Source organism: Blennius ocellaris (assembly GCF_963422515.1).
Source record: "Blennius ocellaris genome assembly, chromosome: 2".
Classification (NCBI taxonomy): Eukaryota; Metazoa; Chordata; class Actinopteri; order Blenniiformes; family Blenniidae; genus Blennius; species Blennius ocellaris.
Window position 1 is genome coordinate 15,027,354 of NC_137651.1, and position 13,393 is coordinate 15,040,746.

General features: G+C 43.9%; 1 protein-coding gene across 1 annotated transcript in view; it reads right to left on the bottom strand.

Annotated features, from left to right (window-relative positions):
- gramd1bb (GRAM domain containing 1Bb) overlaps positions 1 to 13,393 on the bottom strand; it is a gene marked incomplete at its 5' end in the record, with an annotated part of 78,719 nt that overhangs the window by 26,173 nt on the left and 39,153 nt on the right. The window contains one exon of the mRNA XM_080508579.1: positions 639 to 849. Coding sequence (XP_080364705.1) covers positions 639 to 849 — 211 coding nt within the window. The remainder of the gene's footprint in view (positions 1 to 638; positions 850 to 13,393) is intronic.

Here is a 13,393-nt window from a genome sequence, read left to right on the forward strand (position 1 = left end):
TTACATCACACGAATGTGTAGAATTTAATAACCTGAATCTTTGCTGGCAAATTCTGCTAACCTACACTTTAAATCACAACATGTAAAACGTAAGTAATGGCACTTTTGAGTCTTAGTGATGATGAGGAGTCACTGCGGTCCAGTTCGACCTCTTGAGTGTCTCTTACAGTTTTGGTGAATAGCTGTTAGCAATCACGATGTGCTTCAGTCATTATTGATTTAATTGTTCCATCTCAAGTGTCTTCCTCTCTTGTTGCACAGGGGACAAACTGGAAGCTCCAGTGACTCGCTAAACCATCTCGTGGTGAAAAGTGGTATTGCCAAATGGACAGAATGGCACCGAGTCATAAGGGAGCGAATGTGAGTAGACTCATCACTGCATCACAAAAAAAAAAAAAAAAATCACAGATCATTGACTTGGTGTCTTAATCACTTCGCTGGTTGTTTTTGGTTGCATTTCAAGTGTTTATAAATATTCTATATATTTGGGAAACCAAAAGCAAAAAGCTCCCTGTTGCATATGTGTGGCAAAACTCAAGTTATTTTTTTTGAGCACATAATGCAGAGAGTCAGCACTCCAACTTGGCTGAACTTGCACTGGATTCAAATCTGCGTTGAACAGCTCGCTGGTCACTCACCTTCGAGTTCTTCCCCCCACTTCGCGCCGACTGCAGGGAGTAGGTTCTCTGGACAACCTGCTCGGGTGTGGAGGGGGACTTGTCAGAAGAGTGGTCCGAACCCTTCTCCACCATGTTCTCACCCTCCTGGCTCTGTGGTGTGGGAGAGCGCGAGCGTTTACGCAGGACTGGTGAGCAGGCAGGTGTGCTCTTGTTTGAGTTACTGGCAGTGCTGAAGAAGAGAACAGGGAAAGAACAAAGGATGAGAAAAATCAATTCACATTCATTCCCACAATGCAATTAAAATATAGATGTGTGTGGGCGGCAGCGCGACGCAAACGATACGTTTCTTTCCTTGGACTTACATCACTTGAGGCTTAACAGGATGCAAGCACCATGTGTTAAACTGGCTAATGACAGCTAAGCTAATATGGGAACTCGACATCAACAACAACAACAACAACAGCAGCAGAGAGGAAAACAAATGCTGTCACACACAAGACCTGAGGATTTTCTCCCTAATGCGGCACTTTAAAAGTGGCAGGCAAGTGGCTGTGTGTGTATTTTTAGCTTATTGTCTGATCATTTGGGACATGCACTGAATTTCTTTCCCACTGGGAATCTAAAGCCATTTTTACAACTGGTAAAATGACCGAAACCACCCCGGAAAATAATGTCAAGAGGAAATCGTCAATCTGCCAATAAAATTAAATAATTGTCATTTTATTCCGTGATCTTAAATCGTGCAACATGCTGACTCCTGCTTGTCAACTTGCCATGTTGGTCCATCCATCGCGCAGTAGATTCCGACCAGGTGATCCAGAACTACACACTTGTTTCTTAACACACGTACACACAGCGTTGGCTCAGCAAGATGCCTTCTCCTCGCACTGACAGAAGCTAACAAAAAGCTCTGTAAGTGATCTGTGTGGCAGCGCGCCTGCCAGGCCCGGGTTACTTGACATGGCGTTATGCAAGCCATTACGTCACTGTCAGCCGATGGACGCCATTAGTAGCCATGAATTACTGATCTACTGTTACACTCAGGAGTCCGATTCGGCTCGGAGGCCTGGATCGAAGCGGAAAGCATTGACGGTGCCCGGCTGACTGTCACCGTCGACTGGACCAATCGCTGGTGGGTTTTATAAAAAGAAGGGGACATTCAGGGGGAAAAAAACCAACACATCTGCTTAATGCAGCTGGATGAAAAATGCACGTCTGTTATGTTATGGTACTGCTGACATCAATTTACATGATTACAAAGCGATCTGGTGTTAAGTACTCTGCAATGATGACTGGTCTTTGATGACATGATTAAATATGAGGAGGGTCTCTCTTTGCAAGCCAACCATTGTTTAACATCCAAAGTTTGAGGCACACATCGTCCTCTTCAAACCACCCATCTCAATATCTGTGGGGGGGGGGGTTTGTCAATCATTAGGGTAAACACCTGCACACTCACAAATCAGACAAGAGACACGTACAATGTGAGAATAACAGACTGCTACTTCCTCCCAGGTCTAACGCCACTGCTACAGTAGGAAGCATAGTGAGTAGATATTGTGTGTACAACGTAGTTCGTTTAAAGCAGAAGACCGGCTGGACATACACAAGGTGACAGAACCAGGCCAGTGTTTCACTGAAATGAGGGTGACAATCAATCATGGGTCCTGTGCTATCTCATCTCCCAGTCTTGTTTATGAACATCTGAACCAACCTCCACAATGGATTTATTCATGTGTCATACACATGTTACATTAACTTTAAACTCTTTGTAAGTGTTATTTCAGGGATGGCTGCCAAAAGTGAACAGTGCGGGAAGCCCCAACGCCCACCTGTTCACGGATGTTACACAACAGCCAAACTGCCAAACGGAGCACAACCATTGTGTTCAGCGCTGCTGGCAGACACGAAAACCCACAAGGAGCCGGAGGGGCTCCTGCTCCACACCGAGCAGAAGAAAAAAAGAACGACTTCATCAAGCACACAGGTCTCACATTGTCATCAGAGCAACAATCTGCTGTTAAGCTCGGTGCATTATAGATACATTTGTATGATTTCCCTGCATCCCTGTATATTTTCTACAGACCAGAGACAGGTGATTTAAATTTGTCATAAACATGGGTGATTTAGTGTCTGTTGTGGTTTTGTGACCACAACCTGAAGCTCATTGTGACTCTCCACATTATAAACTAAATAACGAAGAATGGGGTAATTTCAATCTGGATATTGAAAATATTGAAAACATTTAGCAGCCGTTCGTCGCACTTTTCTCACATTGCTATAATTCTGAATTTGAGGAACATGAATGCATACTGCAGCGAGACATAATTCATCACAGTTCAAACGGTCTTTTGCGATATGTTGATATGAACACAATTTATAGTGTGTTATGGACTTGTCTCAGAGAATAATGTGGGATGTTATTAGTGACAGCAATAAATGCTGAACTCCTTAATTTATGCTTGAAACAATTTGGAAGAAAGAAAAAGAGAGCCTTTTCATAGTATTTCCTAAAGTGCTCATCAGAAATAAATGTTTGTTTTCCAATTCATTTACCAATCCTATTGGTGATTTCTAATTTTAAAACCATGTGCTGTAACCATGTCAGAAATACATTGCAGTCTGAAACAATGAGTGTTTGTATGGTGTAATGGATGAAGTACTGTATGTATGAAGAATCCCTTTGTTTAAAATCATTCTGTTAAATCAAAAGGGGATTAATGCAGAGTGGAGTCTGTACATCATTCCTATTTGATCTAGGTATTGTTGAATCTCACTGGGTAAAAGGCGTTTCCTCCCGCCTAGTTGCAAAGCAAGTTTGAGTTACAGTGTAGTGAACATGCTTTCAAATCCAACAAAATGCACGATGAGATTTTGTTGACGGAAACTTTGTGACTGCATCAATTTTTGCACAATTCTGACCAAGATCAGAGACCAAGTGTGAACAGTTGCTGTTCGGGAATGTGACATGTAAGAGGCTGAAGGAGCAGAGTGAGTTACTGTTCATGTAAATAGAAGCTACAAGCTGAACCTCACACACAACTAAACAGATTATTTGAAACGGTAGAGAATTGCTCAGGTATCATAAAGAACTGTATATAAAAGAGGCTTTCTGCGGATGGAGAAACTTTTGGCGTTCACTCCTTTAGCTGAATGTGCAAAACAAGATAATGTTGATTAGTGTTGTGATAATGATATGATTTGCGGTGATGTGCTTGCAGAGGTGATCTTCTAAAAAAAAATGATGCTCTTGTCCATAATTTACAGTAGCTGTGACTGGGCTGTGTTTTCCTTTTTTGACTCTTTTCCATTGAGCATTACTGCAGTTCCCACCGGCTGCATTTCAGAAGGATGATTTTCCCTTGAATTTTGTGTTTCTTGACTTCTGCCCTGTCGTCAAACAGCAAATTTGAAATATTAAGTTTTCTCGCAAATTGTGGAAATTTTGAGAATGCTTTGCGATTTACTGCACTTTTCTTTCATATTAAATGTTTTTCATTCTGTCCCTTTCAACTTGTGCGGAAACAACATCCCATAGTGAAGTCTATTGTGATGTGTTTATTGTCATAACTTTGGGGTATATTATCCAGCCACGCATTAATTCATTTGTCCAAGTTGTATGTTTCATGGGAATCCTAGAATATCTTGAAATATCCTGAACCACACCTGGGATGGAAATGCATTTATACTATTGACATCATCCATCCATCCATCCATCCATTGGCTACCGCTTTATCCGGGGCCGGGTCGCGGAGGCAGCAGTCCGAGCAGAGTTGCCCAGACTTCCCTCGCCCCAGACACTTCCTCCAGCTCCTCCGGTGGCACCCCAAGGCGTTCCCAGGCCAGCCGCGAGACATAGTCCCTCCAGCGTGTCCTGGGTCTGCCCCGAGGCCTCCTACCGGAGGGACATGCCCGAAACACCTCCCTCGGGAGGCGTCCGGGGGGCATCCGAAATAGATGCCCGAGCCACCTCAGCTGGCTCCTCTCGATGTGGAGGAGCAGCGGCTCTACTCCGAGCTCCTCCCTGGTGACTGAGCTCCTCACCCTATCTCTAAGGGTACGCCCAGCCACCCTACGGAGGAAGCTCATTTCAGCCGCTTGTATCCGAGATCTCGTTCTTTCGGTCATGACCCATAGTTCATGACCATAGGTGAGGGAAGGAACGAAGATCGACCGGTAAATCGAGAGCTTCGCTTTTTGGCTCAGCTCCTTCTTCACCACGACGGACCGATACAACGTCCGCATAACTGCAGACGCTGCACCGATCCGCCTGTCGATCTCACGCTCCATCTTTCCCCCACTCGTGAACAAGACCCCAAGATACTTAAACTCCTCCACTTGGGACAAGGGCACTCCACTTAACCTATTGACATCATAGGTTAAATTAATAATTTTCAAATAGTTAAATGTATTTGTACATAATTATGTAATATTTGAGGTCTGACAAGTCACTTTATCACAAAAGAAGCTGAAAACTACAGGTACCCAAAGAATGTAGGCTTTGATAAAGCTAGAGAACATGATTATAAACAATAGGTAGGAACTAACAAAGAGAGGACATGAGATGTACTTGTTCTCACTGTGGAAATGACAGGCTGTGTGAGAACCACACTTGTTGTATTTTTTTTTTGTGTGGAAGAGAGACGCACCGATCGCCTCTCCTTTCCAGACATACTACAGTAAACAATGAAGACACGGCTCCATCATCAGCATATGAATGACTAAACCCCATCAGTCATTCACACTCCGCAGTTTGCTCTCTGAACCAGCGTGGTTCAGTGTGGAGCGAGTGAACATGCAGCTGACGCTGGCCCGAAGACGAGCAGACAAAAGCATCCATCACAAGTGCTTTGTTAGTAACCGCTTCATGAAACACAACACGGGAGACACAAAACCAAAGTACCTGTCAGACCATTATCTCTGGACAGCGGTGCTCGGGAAATCCACTGGATGATGAACATGGGAGTTCAGACATCAGTGGCGCAACAATGCTATCAGCACAAAAACCTGTGTTACTGCAGACCTGTGACATGGTCAGCATTATGCAAGTTATCTCATTACTACTCATTGTTGTTTTAGCTCTCAGGTGACAGATGACTAAAGTCAATGAGCACTTTGTGGACCAAAGTAACACACAATTCATTTTACGAACTTAAAGTAGGCTGATATTATATCAGAAATAATTTTGTTAATTTTAATGCTCGTGGTTTACATACACAAAAATATCTAATGTGACAAATTATAACAAGGAAAAAAGCACTCTGTTGTAGAGGCCTCCAACTTTGTTGACAAAAACAGACATTTTTGCCCTTCGACCATCAATCTTCTACACTGGTTTATCCGAATGAATGTCATGGATCTCTGGAGCTGATCCCATCTATTTGTGAGACACATTTGCTGATAACATTCGTCACCTCAAATTCAGATTTTTTTGGCTGATGGAGGAAGCCGGACAACCGTGAGATAACCCACACATGCATAGAAAACATGCAAAATCCACAGAGAAAGGTTCTCAATTTCAAGTCGGACCTGAACTGGGGATGTTCCGTCTCTGAAGCCAGAGTGTAACCCACTACTCCACATTCTCCTCCCATAAAGCAAAAAGCTTTGGGAAAAAACTAATGCCCATTAACGCTTATATGTACTGTAGTTTCAATATATACCACAATTGCTGTCTATTGTACGTTTATGAAAATGAAAGACTGGCAACTGACAATTTTTGATTGTTTTCAGCGATTTTAACTTCAAACACTACTTTTTTTTTTTTAGTTAGCCGATTCTTCTTTCCACATATTCCAGAATGGCAGCATCGTTGGGAATGAGAAAAAGTTTCCCCACACAAATATGATTTTTTTTTTTGGTCATCCTCACCATCAGATGTAATGCCGCGATGACTGCAGGGAGCCCTGACCTAGGAACTGAGTGTCTGACATTTATCAAATTATAAGTTAACACTGCTAACATTGTGAAAATATGTGACAATATATAAGATTTAAAGAAATCTATCAGCAATTTATGTTCTATTGGTTGATGAATTTAAGTTAGAAATGTCAATTCGGTTGTTCAATGACACATGGCTTGTCACAGCTCGTCCTTGCAACGTGCACCATTGACCTTACAAGTTTTAAGACCAGATGTTTATCTTGCTGCAGTCGGGATTCAAACAGACACACACACAAACGAGGTTAAGCTTTGACCAATTGTGTCACCAGCACGGAAGTTCAAGTAAAACTGAAAATAAATGTATTCAATCCAAGCACAGCATTCAGACAGTGCACAGGAACATTTCAGTTCCATTTATTAAACCACTTCTATTTATCTACAGAGGCAAACTCTGTGCAGAGAGAGAGGAACAGACAAACAATTCAACAATTAAAAAGTCACATCCCAGGGAGCACCACCCACATGACTGTAAAACTCAAATAAAGCTAAGTGCAGACTGAATATCGCTATGGCAACAGTGAACAATGTGTGTGACTAAATATAGTTGACCAGCTCTGAAGAGATGCCATCTGAGCGGGAAATACAGCAGGGAGCCGGTGTGGCAGACGATGCTTCATGACCCATCTGCACGAGTCATGATGAGCTGAAATGTCAACGCCATGAGGCAAGAATTATTAACTTGTTAATTGTAAACATACTTAGAAGTAAATAGATGGGTGTACTAGAGAGCTGAGTGAGGAGCAGTAAACATGTGGTTGCATAGGCTTCGAAAAAGATCTTTCAAAATTGAGATTGAGGGAAAAGAAAAAACCTAATGTAGCATGTTGTGTGCTGTTCTTATTCCAACTCTTTTTATTGACATTTTTCAAAACAAATGTAAATGAAATGGTACATTTCAAAAATAATAAAGCCCCTCATGCCCCCCTCCCTTCACCCACCCACCCCACTCAGGTCATATAAAACTTGTGTGCTGTTCTTGGCTCACGGTTAAGACACCAAACATAATTTTGTGACAAATTAAGAGGGTTTAAGGAAGGTTAACCCACACCTTGGCTTTATAAATGAAGCATCCATATCTAAACTTTTTGTACAACGCAGGCACATGTTCATTAGCATACTGTGCACGGGTGATAGCTCCCAGAGGCACAAATACTGAACTCATCTGCATTACAGTCCCCGGCACAGACTGAGCACTGACTCCAAGGTGCTCATCACAGAGGATCCCAACAAGTCAGCGCCATTCAAAGTAGGTCAAGTTCTTACATACACAGTGACAGAGAAAAATGAAAGAGAAACAAGCCTGCTGTTTGCACCACTTTGTTGCAGTCTTTTCTTTAAATAAGCTCTAAAGCTCTAAATCCAACTGGCTCAAGCTGTCCAAAGGTTTCGCTTCACAATGGAACAGAGTTCCGGGCCTTTCCAAGGGCCTCACTTGTTTTCACAGTTTTGCTGACCCTGGAAAATACCCATCTGGCAGTGGCCCTTCAGCCCCGCTTGCTTTGAAAAGGCCATGAGGAGCTCCGCGCTCACCGACAAGCCACTGCGCATGCACACTGGCATGACGTCACCCACAGTGCACATAAGCAGATGTAAACACGGGGACACGTACGCCCGCACACTGCAGAAATACCTTTCCGCGCGCTCTATTTCATTAAGGAGATAAAATTAGCAACATCACACACGCGATCCGCAAATTATCGCCCCAATTAAAAAAGCTCCGCATCCAAATGGACTCTTGAACCGCTTGCATAACTGAACCCGTCATACCCCACCCATCCACACTCCCTGCACATGCACACAGGCACAGACACATACGCACACATGGAGGAGTCCGCCATACCCTTCCTGAAAGACACAGTCTCTCAACACCTCGCCGTAGCAGCCCTCCAGGCAGCGGCAGCCCTCGTTGGCCACCGTCACACACTCAAACACCACCATGTCCTCGTAGACAGCTCCCAGTAATGAGCTGTTCACCCAGCGGATCATCCCACGGACTGCGCACAACACTTTTCTTTTCTCTCTCGGTGTCAAAGAAGAAAGGTAGCCGGGCAGATAAACAGAGAGGGAGAGACGGAGAGAGAAGATGGAAGCAGGCAGGGAGATTTTCTTTAGCAGGCTTAGGGCCACTGATCTTCCCTGGCCAGCTCTGATCTCCTAATAACCAGCTTACATCGCCCTTAACACCACCTGCCAAAGAAGAAGCACTGGTGGTCTGAGGTGCCCCCTTGCTCGGACTTTCCTAAATAGGTACATGTTGATCTTGCCAAGCAGGGAAACTAGTCATTACGTCGGCTCCCTGCTCGCTGTGGCTGGAAGCAGGCAGGTAAGCAGGCACTTGTTCCCGGCACTAACCTGCTCGTAGCCATGGAGAGAGCCGCTCGGCAGCGTTCAGCCCCTTTCAAATGGCTTCATTCAGGCAGCGGGAGCCTTGGATGAGGCACAGGAGGAAGGAGAGGAGGTGGATAGATGGAGAGGGGGGGTGGAGGAGAGGAGAGCGAGGGACGAGGGAGAAAGGAGGGGAGGAGGGTGGAAGAGTTCCGGAGCATGCCAGGATGATGAGAGGGAAAAGGAGGAGGAAACGGACGTGGCAGAGGGGGATAAAAGAAACGTATTTTCCCAGAAGATGAAGAGAAACCTCTGAAGCTGGATATTCATACACTCCCTCTATCTATCATTCACTGTCTTCTCTTTTGTCTAATTGCGGCTGATAAGCTCCATTTCTCTCTCAGCAACCTGCGCTCTTCCATTCCCTCCTTTTCTTCCTCCGCTGCCCTGGCCGTTGGATCATCTGCCTGCTTGCTGCTTTGTATCCACGCAGTGCTTTGCTCTCGCGATTTCTGCTCCCGGTTCACAGAATTTCACGGCTGCAGACTGACAATAGATGCAAAGCGATTGAGGGAGAATGTGCAAGCCCAGAGAGAGCACAGAGAAAGAGAGAGAGAGAGAGAGAGAGAGAGCGAGAGAGAGAGAGAGAGAGAGAGAGAGAGAGAGAGAGAGAGAGAGAAAGAGAAAGAGAGCGAGAGAGAGAGAGCGAGCGAGCAAATGAGGAAAGAGATGGCTTTCACTTTGCATTCCACCTCTACTTGGTGCTGGTGCACTGAGCCTGCTGCTTCCTCAATTATTCATGTGTTTCATGAATGGAGGGGCTGACATCACCGGCATTCAGGTCACTTTACATCCGAAGCTCCCTCGAAATCACATAATAAGCAAGCTCAGACTGTGTGCTGAACACATTTGGTGTTATTCTGGAGAGGGAAAAAAAAAAGCACACAAATCCACTTTGAGGACTAGAAATCAACCTGCAGTTCACAATCCGACAAAAGGCTGACACGAAACAAGGGGCTCTCTCTAAATACATTCAAATAGTGCATAAGGCCGTTCACATATTGGAAAATTGCTGCATCGTGCTGGGATCCAACCCATGACGACAATGAATACGCCATCACAAAATCAAATATTGACGTGAATATTTTGTGCTCTCATTCACCCTTGGGGCAAATGTGCTTTATATTGTCAAACACGGCTCAACAGATTACTGCTCTTAGTGCACCATTGCTGTGTGACATCTGAACTCGCAAGCAATCAAATGACATTTTACTGCAGGATCAGCATCAGCTTTGGTCATTACGCTTTACACATATTTGTTTAAAATCAAAACGATTGCAACAGTTGCCATTTGTACTACTAAATGTAGCTGAACTTTGACTGAACCTTCACACACAACAGTTTCAATGTGTTACGTCCTGTCATACATTACACTATAACAAGAACCCATTTTAATATGTGGAAAGTTATTTCTTGACACCTGAGTTATACAAAACTAAAATTCTCTCACTGCAGGTTATTAAAATATACAGTGTATATTCCCAGTTTTTGTTAAACTGGGACAAAAACTTCTAGAACTCGGGCTGTAACTATTAAAAATCAAACATTTGGTTGTTTTTAAGTAAAGAAAAGTCAAATTGCCTTTATAATAAAATGCCCCTCAGCTGTGGAATGACCTGAGGACATTAAACTCATGGACTCTGGGACATATTTTTTGTGATCATTGTTTAAAAAATAAATAAATAAATAAATAAAAAAATTATATATATATATATATATATATATATATATGTATAATCTTTTTATTTCGTTTTCTGTTCCTCTAATTTTTTTCCTCTAATTTTTACATGTCTGCGTAAAAATATATTGTTTATGTTTTGGAATCACATTACTTGTCTGATTGAGGCTGCTCCTAAGCCATTTACACTTGACATTATTATTCCAAGTGTACAGTAATTGTTTCCACAGCATGTTTCAGGTGGCACCTTATTAATCCTTAACAACGCTATCACGGCAACCACGGCAAAAGTAAACTTTGATAATCCATTTACAGCTATTCAGCAATAGTGAGGAGCACACTCATAAAAAAAAACCTTGGTGTTTCTATAAAGCACCAAACCGAAGTCCAGGCCATGCTGCTGGAAAGTCTTGACCCCGGGGCTGCGGCGGTGCTGGCTGCCTGTGTGGGAGCGCTCAGCGGAGCCGTGCTGTGGAACAAAGGGAGCTGGTCCACTGAGCTGGACCACTGTGTGCCCAGATAAGCCCGCCCAACCTCACACCAACAACTGACCTACTTAGGGGACCACTGTTCTCATTGTTGTTGCACTCAGGGGACACGCAGATGGTCAAAGTGACCGCAGCCTCACAAGCCGCGGGACGCGGCGAACAGCACATCACTGCTGATCCACTTATGATTGACAGGAGGAGACCTGAGCAGCTGAGGTTAAAGATGCCAAAGACTTTTTTCGACATCTTTTGGAGAGGAAGGGGTGCTGTTTACAGAGTCGTCATGGCAACACCAATGTGGCGACGCCTGGCTGGGTCGGAAATGTCTGTCAGCCCAACTGTGCCGGCCGTGCAGTTACCATGGCAGCCCGTCAAGCCATTCATGTGCACCGCCACTTGAACCGTTCCCAACTGGAGGGAGACGGAGGGAGCTGGTTGAGGGTGTGTTTGTGTGTTTGGAATGGGGTGATGTTGCAGCAGAGAGCACGAACACACATGATTAGATATCAACAAAAGCCTGGACTTTAAGTGCTCTTTGCGGTCAACATGTTCAGAGTGACAGGAGCGCTCTGTGGGCCGGAGGGCTGATGTCTCCATTCAACACCCTGCAGGAAGACAGTTTGATCAAGATACCAGGCCAATCAATGCTTTTTCCACAAATGTCCATGTGCCAACGCACTAAAATAAACGAATGAAAACACAACACAAGATACAGTGAGTACCGTCTGATGCAATGCCTACAGCAGTTTAAATCTCCCCCCCATGAGCATAACAGGGACATTTAGGCCCAGGTCTAATTAACATGCTTAATTATCCTCACTGTATGGCAAATTAACAAGGGGCAGGAATATGACAGTTCTTACTGGGAGTGCAACGTACCATACCTCTGAGTACAAGAACCAGCTTTAAAAGCACATTCGATTAAACGCAGTAATTTAAATTCAAAAGCACAACTTGGTGAGGTAATTTAAGGACTTGGTGGAGATGTTAGAGGGGGGTTGGGGTGGGGTGGCAGGAGGGGACAGGAAACTGGCAAAAGGATTAAGGCCCTGTGGGACACACTGTCCTAGTGGCACTGGTCACAGCCACTGCCATCTGCAAGGGATAGAAAGAAGGCAGGCAGGGTGATAACATGGTTGAGTGAGAGAGAGCGAGGCCGAGTGGTGGAGGGAAGGAAAATGGGCATTTTTGACATGAGTGATGAGGTTTTGTTTTTTTTTCCAAACTGTAGAATTGAAAGGAATGTACGAGTTTCATTTTGTTATTGGATTTCATAATGGTGCATGATTGAAATACATGGTGAGACTGGAAGCAACCACCTGTTCACAGTTAAGGTAAGTTTGAGGTTCACAGTAACACCCATTGACATACATACTGTACACAACAGGGTTGTTTAGACGGTCCCCACAAATTCAGCTGACATGACCATCTCACTGTAGGCTACATCGACCTGACGAGTATTGACCATCTGTAGCTTCACCTGCATTCAAAGCTTAAAAGAGGGTGAAAGAGGATCCTCTCGCCTCTCCATGCGGCAACAATACATGTTGAAACTTTAGGGAGCTTTGTTTGCAGTGCTGAGTAATCCAGGCCTGACCCACAGTCCAAAAACAACGTGTTCACTGGTGTAAATGTCAGTGTGTGTGATTTGTCTCGGTGTTTGTCCTGTGATGGACTGGTGACCTGTCCAGGGTGAAGCCTGCTTTCGCTCATCATCAGCTGGGATCAGACCCTAAGTTTGGTAAATTAGTAATAGAAGATGGATTAAATAAATATGGATTAGGGTGTCTACAGTTGGTGGGCTGCCCTTGGTTTGGATTATATTTTATTGGGTCAATGTGTAATTGCAGAATGGCTGTAAATAGTACTTGCACTTGGAGACCTGCTTACTTAATATACACTATCATCAAATTCGGACAAAACAAAGTTGATGTTATTTGTACTTGAAACCTGGTGATTTAAAAGTTATGATAGAGGGTGTAAAGGTAGGGAGAGTTAAACAAATTTGATTATTGAACACATGATCTGCTTGAAATTTCACATCAAACACATTTGAACCAAAATATCCTAAAGTATTTCAGTCCTCAGCAAAGCAAAATACTTCTGAATTAACAATGCACTACATATTCTATATTGTTCACTAATACAGCCATATTTCAATTACTGTGTGGGAGTTTGGGGCAACACTAACAAATCCTCTCTCTAACCGTTGTGCATACTCCAGAAAAGCGCCATCAGACTGGTTTAAAAGGCTCCCTAGAGCACACTAATGCCTTATT